The sequence below is a fragment of the Metopolophium dirhodum genome, chromosome 1, assembly GCF_019925205.1.
Source record: "Metopolophium dirhodum isolate CAU chromosome 1, ASM1992520v1, whole genome shotgun sequence".
In the NCBI taxonomy this organism is placed as follows: domain Eukaryota; kingdom Metazoa; phylum Arthropoda; class Insecta; order Hemiptera; family Aphididae; genus Metopolophium; species Metopolophium dirhodum.
Window position 1 is genome coordinate 67,149,931 of NC_083560.1, and position 20,294 is coordinate 67,170,224.

The window sequence follows — 20,294 nt, forward strand, 5'->3', positions numbered from 1 at the left end:
TTCATACACATTGTAACCATTAGTTCTTAGCATTATAATGTCGCACTGCCGTTATATTAATTTATATCATCATATATTATAAAATAAATGGATTATAAGAATAAAAGTACCTGTACAATATAAAAAAAACTCATACCTATTATAAATAATTTTATATTTAAAAAAAAAATTATAAATCTATGATTGGATACAGTATCAAAAAAAATGCTGCTCGGCACATGAAGACAACGCTCATTTTTCGAGCTCGTGACTATAATAGAGTATCTATATTTTATAGCAGTGGTTCTCAACTAGTGTGTCACAAAAAAACTTCTTATTTAATATGTTGTATGACATGTTCAAAGTATAAATATATACTATAATATACAGGGCGATTCATAAAGCGTAAAACACTCATTATCTCAAAAAGTATTAATGTTTTTGAAAATATTTTTTTACATAGTTTCAAGTTGGTTGTTAAAAAAACTGTTTTTATTAAAAAATTATATTTTTTATCTATATAATTTTTTAAGTTTTTTACTTTTTTGAATGACAGCATAGAGTTTTAAATTCATATTCCAAAGCAGAATATTTTTCTAAGTATTTTGATTCATAAAAATCTAATTTAGGGCAAGTAGTTTATGAGGTATAAGCATTTAAAGTTTAGATGGGCGGAGTGGAGTGTTATGGGTTTACCCGGCAAATGTGTGTCCACTAGTCCGCTTATCTAAACCTTAAATACTTATAACTCATAAACTACCCGTCCTAAATTCGATATTTATGTATTAAAGTACTTAGAAAAATATTTTGCTTTGGAAAATGAAATTAAAACTCTATGCTGTCATTCAAAAAATTATAAGGATAAAAAATATTTAAAAATATATTTTTTTAATAAAAATGTTGTTTTTTAACAACAAACTGTAAAAAAATATTTTCAAAAACATTAATACTTTTTGAGATAATGAGTGTTTTACGCTTAATAAATCACCCTGTATATACAACTATTATGCCCATTATAACATGATATTAAAAACCACAGAATCTGCTAAAAAAAACCCCCATTTGTTAAGATAGCTTTATTTTCAATTTATGTAAGGTTTATAATTGTTACTTTTTCAAAAATCAATTAATTGTTTTAAGTGTGTCATCTTCAAAAAAATGTTGAGAAGCACTGTTCACTGTATAGCAATGTGAATCAAGTTCCATGGTACATCTTATTCATAAAATTATTATTTTAACATGGATAAATTATTGTTAAAAACTACTAATTAGTATAACATTGATTATATATAGTACTATGTATAATCAATGGTATCAATTAGTATTATAAGTTATGCTTATGTGGTTATTACAAGCACTAATTGGTAAAGTAGACTCTTATTTTTGAGTCGAAAGTTTATTTCTTACACATACGTTTGCAGATTGGCAGTCTAAACTTACTACCACTGATATCATCAAATAGCATCATCAAAATTGAGTTACAAAAATAAACATATTATTTTTTATGTAAACTTAATAAGATACTATAAAAATATACAGGTAATTATAAACATAATATAGTCTTTATTATCTAATGTTTGTTCATAAATATTTAATCTTTGTCGAATGATAAATTCATAATTATCTAATAAAAGCGAATATATAGGTTTATCAAAAATTTTAAAAACAAGTTTAAATAATTTAATACTATTAACTTATCCAACATTTTTAGTTGTTCATCATGGTTTTTTTAATTATTTGAACAAGCTCATGATTTGATGACATCATATTCTCCAGAGCTGTTAGAATAGAATTTTTCTAAAACAAAAAAAAAATTGTTGTAGGTACTGTATAATAGTAATATAATATAAACTTTATTACTAAACTTACAAACACCAAATAAATTAGAAATAATTGAGTAGTCTATTTCCAAAACTGATTATACATAAATTAATATTCTGAAACATTTTTTTAGTCTCATGATAATATAGTATCCTAATTTTAATATGAAATAAATTTCAAAAACTTACTACTTTATTTCTAAAAATACATTATAAGCTTAATAATTCTATTAGTTTTAACAAAAATGTATTTTCAAAACTGATTTTATAAGCTATTAATTCCACAATTTATTTTCTGTCGTGATAAATCATATTATGATGGTGAATATAATATTGTTTAATCAAAAATATTTGTTTGATATTTTATCAAGTACATATTCAAAATTCTTAATTATTTAACATTAAAATAAGAAACATTTTAATTTGACAAAAATACAAAGTTTGATATAAATTAAAATTGTGAAGATTTTTTTCAGAAATAACCAAAATTAATTACTTACCTATCTAAAATACATTTTTTTTAATGCTGTTTGGTTGAAAGGTATTTGCGTGTATACACGCAACATAGGTATTAGGTAGTTCAAAAACATCTTAAAATTATATAGAGCAATTAAAAAAAAAATTACATGTAACAACCATAAATCAAAATATTTTAAACAGTTTTTTCATATTTTCCCAAAATTTAAAAAAACTGGAAGTGCCTGATCTGTTTTGGAAATATTATGCTTCTCAATTAGGTACCTAACAATAATTTTAACCTAGAGTGACGTTAAAATTAATTATGCTCATTGGTCATTAATAATTTCAAACATTACGATTACATACTTGGAGAAATGACGGCGAAGGCATGTTACTGATGTGAAAACATCTAACCAGTCCATTTACATCACCGGTGACAATATTCTAAAACTCACAATATTAATACTTATAGCAATGTGATTCATACGTGAGTAGCCGAGTAGGAGGTATTAATCAAATAATACTCACATTACCGTGTTTGGAAAATTTCACTATCGAGAAGTGTACGCCGGTTTTGCACGTAAACATCATGACAGGCTCCACCGTTTTTCGTGCGAAATCCCAAATGCATATGACTGCGGCGCTAACGCTGACAATAACTGTGGAGTTAATGGGTGACCAATCGGCGTCGTCTACAGCGTTCTAAAAAATAAAAAAACGTCCAAAATTGCATTAAGACATTTCCTAACTTGTTTAAATCTACAATCGTTTTATGAATTGTGCCCAATAAACGTACGCAATAAGACAGGGATAGCAGTGGTACGTCGACGTTTTCCATCCAAATTTTAATTTGCCAGTCGGCTCCGTATGTTATAAATATACTCGAGCAGAACGGCGAAAATTTGATTCCGTAAACCGGACCGTTATGAGCCATGAAAATTCTGTCGTAATGATTGCAGCTGTCAACCGTGTTCTGTTAAGATTATAATATACATTTAAGTAATTAAGTGTGTTGTACTGTTGTGTACGTGCACGTAAAATAGCTATTCATTCTTTTAAACCCAAACGGTTTGCAAATTTTATAAAATTCGTTAGCACCGAAGTATGCCTATACGTACCTAATTGATGAATAACGAATACAATGGCTGTATCAAGTAAAATAAATAGCTGATCATTTATAGAAGTATCTGAGCGTTATGGTACCATAAGGCCCCTACAACCTCCATTAATTTGTTTACAAAATTACCTACAGTGCGACACGCCTAGCACTTAGGCAGGTACTTATTTGAATTCGATTTGAAAAATGTTTCTTAATAAAATTACTTTAAATCAATCGCATAATTATTATCAGAACATAATAATTTTAATATTGACATTTTGTTTTAATTATTATGATTACCTACTAATTGAAAAATTCCAAATTTGGAAATAGTGTATTACAATAATATTTCAAACGTTTTACTCGAATAAACAATATTAATTGATCAAATTAAAAAAGTACTCTCCAGCGTAGTCAGGAGGGTTTTGGGTTTAGGCGTATTATATATACTTACCAATGTACATTCATAAATATTGGAATGTTTGTAGGTATCTATACTGTTAAATGACATATCACGTATGTGAATAGGTGTTATGTATAGTATGTTAACGGGAGACGGTAATAAATCGTTGTAAAAGAACATTTATAGGCACTATATAGGCATATAGCTAACTGTTCAGTTTTCACACAAAGACAAGCCACGTACTGAACGAAATAATAGCCTAAGGCCTGCTATAATGTATAATAATTTCCATGGCTGGGCAATGGGCATTAACGAGTTGTAAAGTTAAGTTAAAAAGTTAATTTAATTTTGACTTTTTAACTTAACTTTAACTTTTTAACTCGTCAATGCCCAGCCTTTCTGGTTTGTCAACGAATTCGAACCATGCCTATTAAATATGATTATATGGTTATTTTCATATTTATCCATTATAGGTACCTAGGTACCTATATTGTCTCTTACAGAATTGTTCCTGTCTATTGTTTTTTTTTTTTGTGGGCAGTATGACAATAAAATATAATTCCATCAAGATTTACGATAAAGTAAATAAAGTAAAGTAAATTTATTTTGTTTTTAATTTAATTTTTTTCACTATTTCAGTCTATTTCGTTTTCATGTCAAAAAATATTTACCGTGAATTGTTTAAAGTTAATAATTTATATTTTATATCATTCGAATCTAACTTATATGGAAATACTGTATAAAGTATAAACATATATAGTCTATAATTATTTAGTTTTGGTTGAAAAAAAAATAAAAATTAAGTAGGTACCTACACTAGCGTTGTATAAACAAATTAAATTTTTTTTTTAACTGAATAAAAAGTTAAAAATGTGTGTTTTAACTTTTAACTTAACTAAGTTAACCTATAGTTAAATTAACTTTTAATTTTTAACTTTTTGTTATTGATGCATATTAACTTAATATAAATGAGTTAAAAAAATATCATTAACTTGCCCAGCCTTGATAATTTTGGTATTGCTATGTAGTATATATTATGTCAGATTATGGAACACCGTTATATATATATATATATAGGTACCTGTACGACGAAACCAACTTTAGTCCCAATAAAGTATGTACTCTTATTAGTTGGGTGAAACGATATGACCGTTCCTGGCATATTTTGAACGATGGTTGAATGGTTGAATTTGTTCGGTTTCGCGGCGTCGTTTCGGATTCCGCAATATATTAACGACATTTGTTCTGAAATTGATATGAAATTCAAATTTTTCAAATTTTTATAGCTGGTGATACATGGGGAGGAGGGAGCTAGCAGGCGGCTAAGGGATCGTTTTCGAACAAAGAGAAGTCAAAATATTATATGACACGTAAAGTTATAACTTATAATTATAGCCGCAACTACATTAAATTTCTGTGCAGCCTAAGTCAACCTAAGTATAGCCGTATGCCCGTATAGGTAATGAATAAAATTAATGTTCTATATTTTCATGGTCTGCACAATGCTATTCCTACATACAATATCTTTGTAGTCGTTACCTGTGTTGTAAGTCTTGGAAACACCACCTGACCATTTTCGTACCGATCCATTGTCATCTACGGATAGTATAAATTCATCTTCCGATGCATAACTTTTTTGTAGAAACGATAGAACACTCCATATAGGAAAATTTTGTAAGTTTTTCCTATAGTTATATTTATAATATTATTAAAAACAACTTGATTTAAATAAAACATAGTAGTAAGTAGGTATACCTTCTTTAGTACTTAGTATACCTAATAGTACCAAACTATAATAATGGCTATAAACGTAAAACACGAAATATAAATCTTTTTGATTTGATTTAACAACTTATTTGACGGGAGTCGAAATTAAATGCTTCTGTAACTGGTGGCTTGGACTTAATAGACTATTTTTATTTATATTAGGTAGGTAAGTTATTTATGAATTATGAATAACTCAACCAAGAAATTAATTTGCCAAACTGATGTGTTTTAACAACGCATCGAGATTTTTGCACCATGTCATTGATATGGTAGACTTGCAATTTTTGTACTTGGATTTCTTGCAGATGCATGGTATAAAAATAAAAATGTACCTATGGTTTATATTTTATTCTATATTGTATAGTAATTGCCAAATGCTATAGAATCTGAGTCCTGCTCATGACAAACGTTCATTTTTTGATGTAACTAGGTACTAATTACTAAAAATATATTTAAATTTTTAAATTTAAAATTTTTGTTGAAATATGTGTGTTTAAATGTATAATTTCTATGTAAACATTTATTATAGATTATATTAATTAGTATAACAGATGAACAAAATTTAAATAAATTAAAATTAAACTTATATTGTTCGAGTTGTGAGTAAGTACCTCATCGTACCTGCTTACCAGAAGTTTTCATAGAAACTGCGGATTTTTAAATATAATATTTTATTCCATATTATATACTATTATATTGATTAAAAAATTATTTTGTGTCATTGCAAATGCTAATATAATTTTACAGAGAGAGAAACTATAGGTAATTTACTCGTTGACTATCACCGGATCACATATTTCTTGGGCTATGTCCAATATGTAGACGCATCCTCCGTGACTACCGGCGACGAGGATGTTGGCATGGGTTTTTGAGAAATCAAGACAAGTAATGGGCTTGTTGAATTCGTACATTCTTTCCGGATAAACCGGATTTTTTAACGACCAACAACAAACAGCACCTTTAAAACCATTTGGTTCGTCGTTCCATTTACCGTATCCAACTGCCAAAATGTCCTAAACATCGATAATATTTAGAATTAAACGCATAATATTTTACCGCACAAAAAATATTTATTTTGTAATTATTTAAACCATTATGTTGTGGGATATATATTTATAAATTATAAAGATATATTATCTATACTTGAAACTTTTCACCATTACGTATACGTATTATTATATATAAGTACCTACATATATTCTTACACAATTCTATTTTCAACATAATATTATTTAAACTAATATCTTTTTATAATATTATCTTTATTATTTTAACTAATATAATTTAAATTAATATCACGGACCTTATATAGTTATATCCACACCATTCTATGGTAACTATACGCTATTTTTGACTTATAAGCTAATAAGTACCTATAATAACAATAATGTAGTATGATATTATAATATTGTAATGATTAAAAATATATAATAATATATAAGTATGCGATGTTTTTGGTAAAAACTAATTCAACATAATACTCTTAAGTGGGAAAAAAATCCAAAGGGGACTAATGTCTATACCTACATATAGTTTTAAGCGTTCCGTATATAATTAATATAATTGTATGTATAATGTCTAATGAATAAAATCCTAATTTGTTAAAGGGGACACTTTTTAATCACCGTCAGGAGGACTGAGGGGGGGGGGGGGGGTGCAACTTCCCACACGTATAATATAATCATATCGTATGATACCTATGATCTATACATCCCAGAACATCCATAAAATATTCTATCCTAAATCCTAATGTCTACCTATATCGCCTATTTCGATCCCCAGAACGTCCTACACAGGTCAATATATTAACTTCTAAAATCAACACATATTCACATTTAACTTTGAAATCCTATAAATATCCTTAAGTGACCTTGGTAGGTCCCTATAATATTTATTGTATTAATACTATAATAGTAATAACTAATAAGTAACAAGTAACAATAAAAAAATCAGATTGATTAGGTAGGTACTAGTACCTACCTATACCACGTTGGTCAACTTTTAAAATTTTTATAGGGACCTGCTTTTACAGGATTATTATCTGGTTTTTATATGAATCACGAATGGACCTTCATCTACAATAATGTATTGATTTAAACAAATTATATATTAATACCAATGCTTAGGTACTATATTTTCATCCAAATATATAATTTATTATTAAGCTGTTGTGAGTGTTAATCTGTTTTATGGCATAATTTCTACCCATATGCCTTATAAATTATTTATACTTACTTCATTCATAGTGTTCCATACGAAAGAAGTGACCGAAAAATTCGATAATTTATCATTTGAAAATTGTAATATTTCTTCTAACGCATAACGGTAAGACATTGCGTTTAATTCTGTAAATAATTTAAAAACCATAGTTAAGTATACAGGGCACTAAATGCATTGTGTGAACGATAATATTTATACTGTCACTAGTGTGTCGTGTTATGAATTCAATCTGTTTTTCGGAAAAATTATTAGACGTCACAATTCGGTCGGATATGAACAACATTTTTTTGAAATTATTTGATTTGATTTCTGAAAAATTTCAATTTATTATTCAAATATAATATTATTATTTACCGGTACCAATACGATTAAAATTAATAATCAATAAACAAAACAATTCAGGAAAGAATATTTGTAGACATTTGACACTTAACTAAATATTTATATTATCATTTCTCCATATATATTTGAAATTTTAAAATATTTTAACTATATAATCTTAAGCTATATTTTAGAAAAATTAGTTTGTTTTTATTTTTATTTAAAAAATTTTAGCATTTGATTGTATTTGTAGGTATTTTTAGATTTGTGATCAATGTTATATATTATTCTAACTGCAACCTATATAGGAATATAATATAAATTAATTTTAAAATCTAATTTACGTAACTTTTTTTTTTTATGACCATTTAAAAACTAACATGCAAATACTTTAATTTTTAATCTACTATCAAACTATAAATAAATCCATTAAGAATAGTTTTTCGAATTCAATGGAATCTGTAATACTAAAACCGCCACTGAGGTGGTGTATCATAATTCATGATACAAATCAAGGAATAATTTCGATTCAAATATTCCAAGCTAGTATCACTGTGGGGACTAAAAATAGTATATCTATACAGAGACAAGATTTTTAGCTTTTTCCAAAACCATTTTTAACTAAATTACAGCAAGGCTGGTCAAGTTACGCTGATAATTTGAAATATCTAACCAGTTAAAGTTAGAATATTAAAAAAAAAACTAAATAGTTATGTATTTATATATTACATCAGCAATATAGTTACATACCTACCTAGTTAGATTATATTCGTTTGTCTATTAAAACACCAACTAAGTTATCAAAAAGTTAGAAAAAAGTTATGTTGGTAGGTACTTACTACAAAAAATAATATAATTTATTTATGAAGAAACCAGAATTGCATTGTAATAAATATCATCCAATGATAAAATATCTTACATTTCTATGATATAAATTAATTAATTTTAAGTATCTGTTCGGAAATTTGAATTTTGAATTTTCAGGATTTGAGAAATGTTGTGTTTTATTTAAAAATAGCTTAATAAAAAAAAGCTTTTGAATAACTTTATGATTTTTAAAAAAAATAAATAGTTAAATAATCTTTATATTTATAGGAAATATACAACCAAACAACCAGATAAGCAACTCAAACAGGCTACTAAACAAAGTAAGTACTAAGTTAAGTTAAAAGTTACCAACAAAAGTAACTTGCAGATAACTGATAAATGCAGATTAATGTCCAATACTTGCAATAATATGTATAATATGGTAATTATAATTTATAGTAAATATTAATTTACTAACCTTGGATTTTTTCTGTTGACATATGATTACCAATTTCCTTTTGAAGTATCCATACAGATGCAATATTTGACTGATCCTAAATAAATCATAGTTATTTATCTATATTATAATGGTCAATTTTAAATAAATGTAATATAATTTAATACCTAATGGTAAATTTAATATTTAAATTTATAACTATTGCAATATTCTGAGAATTTGAAAATATATAAGCATACATGTGCTCAAATTATATAAAATTCAAAAAAAAAAAATAATTATCTACTTTTAAAGTGATTGCTTCTGTTTGTGTGTGTTGTGTTCTTTGAAAACATCTCGAAGCTTGCACAGCATCAGTTAACAAATATTTAGTAGTATTAGTTTTTTCTATCTAAAATCAAAATAATACACAAGTTAATTGGTATTAAAACGTTAGGTTAGTAAGTTTAAGGTTTAAATTTTTTTTTCTTAGCAGAACGATGAAAGTATTAAGATCATATCTTTTTTAAGTATATAATATTTCTGATATATTCATATTTTTATAAAAGTAATTTATTTTACTAATGGTAGTATAGTAGCCAGTAGGTTGAAATGGTTAAATTCATTTTTGCCCTACTACCACTACCTACAGTGTCCTTTATGCATTCCTAAACCGTTAATCCGATCACGATGAAATTTGGTAAAGAGATAGATTAGATCTCGGGAAAAGAGATAGGATACATTTTGTTGCAAAAAAGTTAAACAGGGGAGGTTCTAAAATCTAAGCCAGGGATTTTGAGATTATTATTATTATTATTTTGTTTATAAATGGTTCAATGGTTGTTGCTATTGGTTTTAATAATTATTATTATTAATGCGATTTGTATTTTAGTTTGGCGAGGAATTATTTCTTAAAAGAAACAAAGTGTGATGAACAAAATAATAATTAAATGGCGAAGGACTATTAAAATATAACTTATTATTATTTAAAAAATATTATTATTAATATTTATATACTATTCTAAATATTTCCTCTCCAAGTAAATACATTATTGAAACAAAATAAATTTGCTTAAATTCAATATAGGTACGCTTAGCATTTATTCATGATATCACATCTTTATAGTGCATAAAGATCTTATATTTTTTTACTTAGCCATTTTTACACATAGTTTACGAACGGTTTTTGTTGTGATATCACTAATTTTTTTCGTTATTTTAAATATTGAGTATTTACACAATAATCTATAAGAACAGTTATATTTTTGGTAACATTGGCAACGCTGACGCGACGACGACGACGGATACCGTGATTCTGAATTTAATATAAATTTCCATTAAAAAATTCGCACTTTTTCATTTATAACATAATTTTTTTTAGTACGATTTTGATGATTTTTACTAAAGCGCGTTCTACACAATATTTCTGATGTTTTAGAGTTTACTAGGAGTTAATTAATGCATTATAAAATTAGTTATGGCGTATAACAAATTTACCTGTATTTTACACAGTTTAAATGGGCAACTCCTGCTTCGATATACTATACAGTATACACACACTGTCGTGTAGTTATTATTTTTTTTTTACTTAGCTCGCGTCACGACCGTGGCGCTGGATAATACATAATTATTATTAGCTATATTAGCCTATATTATGTATTTGAATATCCCATACCGTCATCGGTCGTCGTCGACACTCGACGATAGACGATAATGATAATATAGATACCTAACCATTTTCTTGGTAATTAGGTAGTACAAGTACTAATAATTATTAATTATATATTCGTATTGTTAAATAATTAAGTATAATAGCTGTTGAGCAAAAGCTTATTGCATAATATATATTCTGTTTTGACTTAATAAGCCAATTCTGGTATCGACGTACTATTTCGATTGTCGTTGACGATAACTGGTTCCTAGAGAAAAAACATTTAATTAAATCAGAAAAAAATGTTGGTCATCTTTTGATTGTAGCGAAACCCGATTCAAGCACAAGCGCATAAAAATCAAAAAATGTACCAAATAATAGCGTACAATTTTTCCACACGATAATTAAAAAATTACAATTTGTTGTGAATTTATTTTGATCGATCTGACAAAAAAATGTGGAACGCTTCACGATTTTGCGTGTCATCCTTGCGCAGGGGCCATGCTAATCTTCTCTGTATCGTTCCAATTTTAGTATATGTACAGCCGAAGCTAGTACATTGGGAACTGTGTCAAACGCTGTATATATATAAAGCAATGTTGTTTGCAACATCACATATGAGAACTGGTACCTTTTATTCGAAGCATAACGATTGAACCGATGACCGAAACTAGAGCGCCAATAGATGGAGCTCTGTAACCACTCATTCGCATTCACTGTCCGTTAGATTCACGGTCTTATCTTATTCCTAACTAAACACTTATCTAAACACAAATCTGAATTCTATTGATAGTTGTACATGTACTATGTATAATCAATGGTTATAAGTGGGGGGGGGGGGGTACTAATAACTAATAACTTAATAGTCATAAATCATAATCATAAATGTGAGTTGTCGCAGGGTTGGACAAATAAAATTGTCATTGAACATTGAATGGAACTTTACGTCTGTACCTTATTAGATATCTGTAATTTGTACATGGCGTATAGACGTATAGTCTACCTTTCGAGTGATGGCGTCAAAGTAAGTAAATAATTAATAATAGTAATGTTTTTATTATTTCCTTTGCTGTTCTCATTACTTAAGAAGACACTACACAAATATTTTTTGTCTTCGTCTTACAAGTGCGTAACATGGCAAATTTACGCTAAGCAAATCACGTCTAACTCTGTTAGTTTAAAAACTAGAGTGAATCCATAACAAAGTATATATTAATATACCTACTATTATACTATATTTTGTCATGAGTGAATCGACCTATTACGAAACTCGAATTAAGCTAATAATCAACGAAAAACGATATCGAATTGTCCATAAATGATAAATATATAATATAATATTGTTATAACGGTGAAGGATAACCACGGCGGCACGGTATTTTTATAAGGATTATAAATAGAAACAAATTAAGAATTAAAAGAATAAAAAAAAAGTATTTAATAAAATAGTATTCAATATTAAAAAAAGTATTTAAAATAGGTTAGGTTAAATAGGTATACCATTCAAATATTTCATAATAATAAGTATTTAATAAAGTATTCAATACGGAAAAAATAATTTGAATACTTTTATTCAAATACTTCACAACACTACCTACCTGATAATATACTTCTCGCATAATCACAAAAACCTATCAATAGCAATTAGCAAGTAGCAACGCATTTCCGTGTCAGCTTGTAGTGTACCTATGTGTATAAAATATAATAATAATATACGTTAAAAGTTTAAAATACCCACAGGGGTGGCTCCAGGGGGCCCCAGCCACCCCAAGCTGTATTTCTAAAAAAATGTATACTGTTAAAAACAAAATTTAAAAAAAATCATATTATAATATCGAGTTTTTCTGAAAATGATGACTTGCTCCCTCCCCTAACCATATCTTTGGAGCCACCCCTGAGTAGTGAGTACCCATGGATAATATTTTTAAATTACAACAAATTAATAACTAATTTAGCTGACTTAGTCATACCTGACTATACCAGCAAATATTCATTAATCGTTATTACTCGTTATTATTCATATAATATCGAATTTCGTACAAAAGTTAACATAAAATGTCTATAAAAAAAATTGTATGGGTATACTTTTTTTTCGATATTTAGGATAGTATGAAATACTATAATTTTTTTTCTTTTAGAAAAATTGTTTACTGACAAAAAAAAATAAAATCACGCATCATTATAAAATTATTAGGTATAATAATCTGTATTCATCACCCCACTCAGAATCTAAATAATTATTTATAGCTGATCGTATTTTATTTTACATTTTTATTTATTCGGTCACGCACTCGCGCAAGTGTCTATATATTACTTTATATAACTATAAATCTGTGAATTTAACGAATAAATGCATTCATACAATATTTTGCTATATTATTCACTGGACAATGTGGCGTCGTGGTGATCGTAATCGATGTACGAGTGTTTTTTTTTTTTTTGAAAACCTTGATTTAAAAAACTATTTGTTTTTATTCTTAAATTGTTATGTTGTAAATAACGATCGACGATGAATAACAATTCTGATAAAAAAATATTTCGTATTGCTTTAAATTGTTATTCTACATCACGGACGCGATTAAATTATACTGTAGCTGTATAACCAACTGGCTAACTGCATCCTGATTAAAATTAATCTATTTATCGTTTTCCGTTTTTTCGTTAACAATAATCTGTGAAAACCCCGTAACATAATAAGTATCTATAGGTTTACCCATATTTAAGCATTTCCCGGACAGCCAAATGTATCTGTGCGTGTCATAAAATATTACAATTAATCATATACCTACGTTTAAAAATTATTACCTATACGTAATTTGAATGATTTGCATTTGTGATACGCAATATAAAAAAAAGTGGGCAAGTGAGTGTCGCTTTGCTGTACAGTAGGTTACATGTGGGTCACTTTCTAAAGAACTCATGAACGTATTATTGAAGATATTACTGTGAATAAAGTAATTGATATATATATGTTTTAAATTTTCAATCCTTATTCGTTAACTATAAAAGTTGAACATTTTAAACATTTTTAACTACAAAATAATCATTGAATTTCAAACTTGATAAATTTTGTCAAAATTCGAACTTTAAATGCTTATAAAAAAAAGTTGTGGCAATGTATTTTTAATATTTTTCAACTGCTATTGTAACAATATGTCAGAAGCCATGCATTAAATTTTCACGCTTTTTTACCAAACAAATAAAATTTTATTGATATCTATACATAGAAAAAAAAACTAAAAAAATTGTTATCTGAAAATGTCCGTAAACACCTCAAAACAAGTCACAATATTTAGAAAAGGTTTGAAAAATCTATGGTGTAAAGAAAATGCTGAAATCTATATCAATTGTTACCAAAAATCTAAAAAAAAATATGCAAACATAGTTTTTTTTCATAGATATATTAGGTTAAAATTTGGATAAAATTTTGAAAATAGATATTCAAATACGAAGAATAACGGTTTTAGTTAATTTGGTGTAATTAAAAAATATTATTCGTGGCCTCGTGGGTACTTGAAACTTTTAAAATATAGGTATTATTATTTATTTTATTTTATACATACAATGACATTTGTTTTCGGAAAAAATTAATTTAGCCTACTAGTAAATCTAATAGTGAAATAAATTACTTTAATAGCGACAGGGCTGACAGACCGTCTTCACTCAGAATCGTTTTTCGTATGCAATGATTAACATTTAATACATATATTTCACTATTACAATACCTACTACCTATTACATTATTACAATATGACTTACAATGACGAAACACACTCGACAGTCGACACCAATTGAGCAGCCGAGTGGTTATCTATTTCTCACCTTTTATCAATTAGTTATACGGTTGAACCAGGGACTGGAACCTTTAGGATTTTTCCGGTTCTTTTTCCGGTTTGGTTCTTATAAAAAAGATATAATAGGTTCCGGTTCTTAAAATTACAAAATATGGGTTCCGGTTCCGGTTAATTCCGGTTCTTACCGGTTCTTAAAAATGAATTTTTTCAAAAATTACCTATTGCTTATTAGGTAGATTTTTTACTCATTAAGTCATAACTTGGCCCAGTCGCCTATAAAAGATACTTTTAAAATTGTATTTAAATACAAATCCAAATACATCCATTCAAAAAGTATTTAAAATATATTCCAACTATTTTTTTAATTTTACTTAATTTATTTCAGTTTGCAAAATTAATTTTATAATTGCTAATTTAAAATAGTGTAATGTTAGTTTGTGAACTAAACTTTATGAACCTCCTTCTTAAATTTATAGTGGAAAATGAAAACGAATAAAACTGGCAATCAGTTAGATAGAAATCATTTATTATTAGGTGGGTAATTAAATAATTAAACAGTTATTAATAAAATCGAAAATTAATTTAATAATTTTACTAGGTAAGAAATTGATAATTTAAGAAGTGTATTCAATTTTAAAAAATTATTTTAATTGATGAACAAGTGTACTGGGTTTAGGTCTTAGAAGTTGCTAATAACTAATAAGCATAACATAAAATTACAGTATGACCATAAGATTAATAAGTCGTAAATTACTCGTATGTTTCAATGTGTGACTGTGTTTGAGACTGTGAGACAGAGTTATAAATAACTATATAAATATTATTTCCTGTAATAGTCGTAGGTATTTGGTAAAGATTGTAGAAAAACACATCATTGTTGTCGACCATTCTCGGTACATTACCAATGAAAAATGCAACCCGTATGTGAGTAAATTAATCAGTCTCGGCCGTACCCATAATACGATTATTTCGAGTTAAAATTTTAAAATACCACAACTTACTATGTACAAAACAAAAATATTTCTATGAAAAATAATTATTTGATTACAACAAAATCCAATTTAAATAAAATGTTCAGTTATTTGAAATACAGGATACTTAAATACTTTTTCTTAGAACCGATAAGAACCTAAAAGAACCGGAAAACTTATTGTATATTAAATTGAGGATCCGGTTCTAATTCCGGTTCTAAGCATTGTAAAATATGGATTCTGGTTCCGTTTCCGGTTCTTAGATTTTCTCCAAGAACCAGTTCCAGAACCGATTCTTTCGGTTCCAGTTCCAGTCCCTGGGTTGAACTAATGTTTCTTATATTTTTTTTTATATTTTAATAGGTAGGTATAATATTTTTTTATGATTGTAAGACGTAAGTCATTGCCGATGTACGATGTACCTACGTAGGTACCCTAGAACGGTGTGACTTAATCGAAATATTTTGATAGTTATGTTTTGTATAGAAAATACTAGTAATTTAAGAAAAATTGTTCATTGGAATGTTTCGAGTTGTTACAATTAAAGTTTTTTAAATTATTACAAATAATAGATACCTAAAATCGTTTTTTTTTGTTTACATTTTATCAAAATTTGAACTTCAAACGTTTATAACAATAATTGTTTATAGTATACATTTTGATTATTAAATTATTGTTAAATAAATTTATATGGAATATTGTTATTAAATATCTGTATATGTCTTAGGTATACAAATGTAAAGGTTATGATTTTTTATTTGCACAAATTAACTTATGACTAACATTTTATGATTTTGACTAGGCGTAGGCAAGGCTGGGCATTAACGAGTTACAAAGTTAAATTTAAGCTAAAAAGTTAATTTTATTTTAACTTTTTAACTTAACTAGTTACTTTTGGCTTTTCATTAACTTAACTGTTAACTTACTAAATTTCTTTCTTAATTAACGTGAAATTGACGGTTTAATTTTTCATTATAAGAAGTAAGTTAAGTTAATTTATTTTGTTTTTAATTTTATAATATTTCACTATTTCAGTCTATTTTGTTTTCATGTCAAAAAATATGTATCGTAAATTGTTTAAAGTTAAAAATGTATATCATTCGAATCTAATTTATATGGAAATACTGTATGGAGTATTAACACTATATCCTATAATATAGTTTTGGGTTGGAAAAAAATTATGTACGCTAGCGTTGTATAAACAAATTAACTTTTTTTTAACTTAATAAAAAGTTAACAAAAAGTGCGTATTAACTTTTAACTTAACTGAGTTAATCTAGAGTTAAATTAACTTTTAACTTTTAACTTTTTGTTATTGGTGCATTTTTAACTAGTTAAAAAAAATCATTAACTTGCCCAGCCTTGGGCAAGTATGTATTGTTTTTATTTTTTCATTAATCCATGAAAAACTTATGAGGAACCTTATATTGAATTTTCAAGTTTTTTTTAACCTTTAAACAAAAGTGTAATCAAAAAAGTCAGCAATTTAAAAAGTGCATGTTTATATAGCAAAACATTTTGAAACGGTGCTGATTTTTGAACAATTGATGCTGTTTATAAATAAATTAAATAAATTTGAATAAATAGAACTTCCAAATTAACAATTTATACTTGTATAAATATTTACAAATGGCTAACTAATTATCAACGAAGTGTGTATTAAAATATTAACCTCTGCAATACTCCATAAACATATTTTACGCATATAGTTATTAAATATTGTTTGTTATTATAATTATAAGTTATACTTATGCCTAATTCTTACACAGTTGCGCATATTCAATATATAATAATATACTTATTAAACTTACTTACGTTAGGATAGGTACTATATAACCTCTAAACCTTACAATAAGTCATAACAGTATAACACTAAATATATAGAAAATAAAGATATTAACGACATGGAATTAAATAGACCTGCCTATTTATAAATATTTTGGGACGTTTGATGCTTATTACGATTAGTTTATTATAAATTATTTATCTCGTATACAAAGTACAAACCTCGTTTTGTGAAGTGTTTGAAATATTCTTGACAGACGGTGCCAAGGATGGTAATTCTAAAAGAGTATTGGTTTTAGTTTCTTGCAATGCAGCTTTAAAGAGCTGAACGTCGAGTGTCTGAAATGGCTGATTTTGAATTTTGACTACTTTCAAGTTTTCGATTTCTGAATTATAAATAAAAATAATGTTATATTAAATAAATAATTATTGTATTGTAGTATAGACACATTTATCAAAAATTGGATACACCTTTTAGACCAAAATGGTTTCAAAAATATCATGCGATTCAATAGTCATATCGACATAATATATGTGACGTAGGTAACCTATTGATGAACTATAATTGATAATTATAAATAATAATCAGGTAACTGCCTATCGTTAAGTTACTACTTACTAGGGGATTGAGCACTCGAGCTATGTACTTTAACTGAATTATTTTTATAATAATTTAGGAATTATTGTTATAGCTAGTTTTAATATTATCTCATATTAACTTCAATGCCTATTGTGAATATTTAAACAAGGAATTGCATTTGCACCTATTTTTTTGTAACACGCCTCCTTTGGCCTGCCAAAAATAAATTGGAATCACAAATAAGTGTTGTAAATTTAATATTATGTCAGTATTCGTATTTTGAATTTTTGATTTTTACTTTTAAAATAGGTATAGATATACGTTTTTACTGTTGTCTAACAATTGACTAACTACTGGGATAAAATTAATACCTAACACTTAACAATATGCATATAATACCTTTATTATATTATAAAGAACAAATAATAAAAATAGATTTATTTTTACAATATTGTCTTTTGTACAAATTACAATTTCGGGGTATGAACTAAAAATATCAATAATTAAATCGCAATAAAAATCGAAGAAATCACAAATCTTGATAGCTTTCTATAAAATGTCAAAAAAGAAAAACCTAAAAATTGCATTTACTGTTCATATTTTAAATATTATCGCCCATATAGTACATAATATAATATAGGTACTAGATTTACCTATAGGTACAGCTATAACCTTTATCCATAGCATTTGGCCTGGTATTGATAATTACCAGCAAACATATCTATGGTAAAAATATTTCCAGGAAAATAATATAATAGATGTCAAAATATTTTGAAAAGTTGCGTAAATAATTAGGAAATACTTTAGTTATATTATTTGGCCAAGAAGTTCATATTTTATAAAAAACATTTACAGAATATTTTAATCATAAATTTTCAAAAAACATTTTTCCGGAAATTTTATAAAAATAATAAGTCAACATTTTTATGCAATCATATTATAGTACAATATTTTGTTATAATGAGAAGAAAATATTTATAAAATATTATTGGTAAAATACTCATTATTCAAGCACTTTAAAATATTCACAAAATATTATTATTTTCCAAAATATGCTGTGTGGGTATTTTGGTTACAAAAATTGAAATGACGCACTAAGTCTTTATTGTAACCAGCTCTGTTGTTGCCTGTTAATTGTTATACTTGGTCTTAAAAAAAACAATTAATATTACCAATAAAAATAATGAGATAATGTTAATCTATTAAATTCATAGGCGGAAATCCATTAAAATTTCAGGGGGGCTAACAATATTAATATCAACGTGAGCGGGGGAGCTTGATGGACTTTTGGGAGGGAGCTAAGCCCCTCAAGCCACCCTCCCCCCGTTTTCGCTAATGCCATTAATGTATTATACCTATATAATATTATGTAGGTATGTAATAAGTATAATGAACAGTGATAAATCTAATATTGTATAGTGTAATGTTTGTCTAGATAAAAATCTATCTACCCGACTAGTGGCTACCTACTTAATTTATTCTGATATAAGTAAACAAATCTTTTGTTTTAAATGTCCAATATAATTTACCTATCTATATTAGATATATATAAAAGTAATAAGTAGTGCATACCGTTTTCTAAACTTATACATATTTTCTCTATGTTATGCTCGTCGAAATGAAATTTTTGTTGTAATTTCTGTGTTTTGATTTTGTAGTTGTCCATTTTGGTATTCTTCGGATGTAATTATTTTACAGAATTAATTCATAATTTCGGTCATCACTATAAATAGTATAAATACGAATATTAGGTAGGTGCCTATACTGGGTAAACTAAAAAATAAATCTTACGTTTTCGTAACTATGTTCTTATCGATTAAACAAACAATAACACAAAGGTTAAAATGTAATGACGAATCGGGAAAATGGGAGGTACTTATACCTATATTAATTACCTATTAATTATTATATATACAAAGACACAAAGTAATGATATTTCTTATTAAAGGCAAACACATCACTGATGATACCAAAAATTCAAAAAGCATTATAATAGCAATAACATTTATGGAAATATTTTTCTTACATAATTATAACTTATAAAGCGTCATTTTTTATTTTTTTAAAAATTATAGTTATTATAGTGAATTATAGTGACTTATATTGTGATTATACAATGATATGTTTTTTATTTGTCCCTATCACATATTAAGACAATAAAAATGCTCCAATTTTCTACTTCAGCATATTTTCTGGTAGGAC

The 20,294-nt window shown here is 26.7% G+C and overlaps 1 protein-coding gene and 1 non-coding gene across 2 annotated transcripts; both read right to left on the reverse strand.

The window, feature by feature from the left end:
• Positions 1-199: 199 nt before the first annotated feature.
• LOC132936689 (dynein axonemal intermediate chain 4-like) lies at positions 200-19,839 on the reverse strand. Its single transcript, XM_061003454.1, has 13 exons — positions 19,665-19,839; positions 17,735-17,898; positions 9,619-9,723; positions 9,354-9,429; positions 7,946-8,056; positions 7,763-7,872; positions 6,299-6,540; positions 5,300-5,445; positions 4,842-5,005; positions 3,055-3,231; positions 2,787-2,960; positions 2,625-2,702; positions 200-1,776 (listed from the first exon to the last, which is right to left on the reverse strand). Exons 1-13 carry the CDS (start codon positions 19,756-19,758, stop codon positions 1,687-1,689), a joined length of 1,731 nt encoding a protein of 576 aa, XP_060859437.1. The 5' UTR covers positions 19,759-19,839; the 3' UTR covers positions 200-1,686.
• LOC132937673 (U6 spliceosomal RNA) lies at positions 11,414-11,520 on the reverse strand. Its single transcript, XR_009663774.1, has one exon. It is a non-coding gene; the product is annotated as a U6 spliceosomal RNA (small nuclear RNA).
• Positions 19,840-20,294: the final 455 nt, after the last annotated feature.

Bases quoted from the DNA above. Each gene is read 5' to 3' on its own strand.
- LOC132936689 (XM_061003454.1), bottom strand. From the start codon at position 19,758: ATGGACAACTACAAAATCAAAACACAGAAATTACAACAAAAATTTCAT. The intron at 6,541-7,762 runs GTAAGTATAAAT...ATCGATGTTTAG, and splicing joins TATGGAACACTATGAATGAA to GACATTTTGGCAGTTGGATA. The intron at 5,446-6,298 runs GTAAATTACCTA...ATATAACTATAG, and splicing joins GATCCGGTGATAGTCAACGA to GAAAAACTTACAAAATTTTC.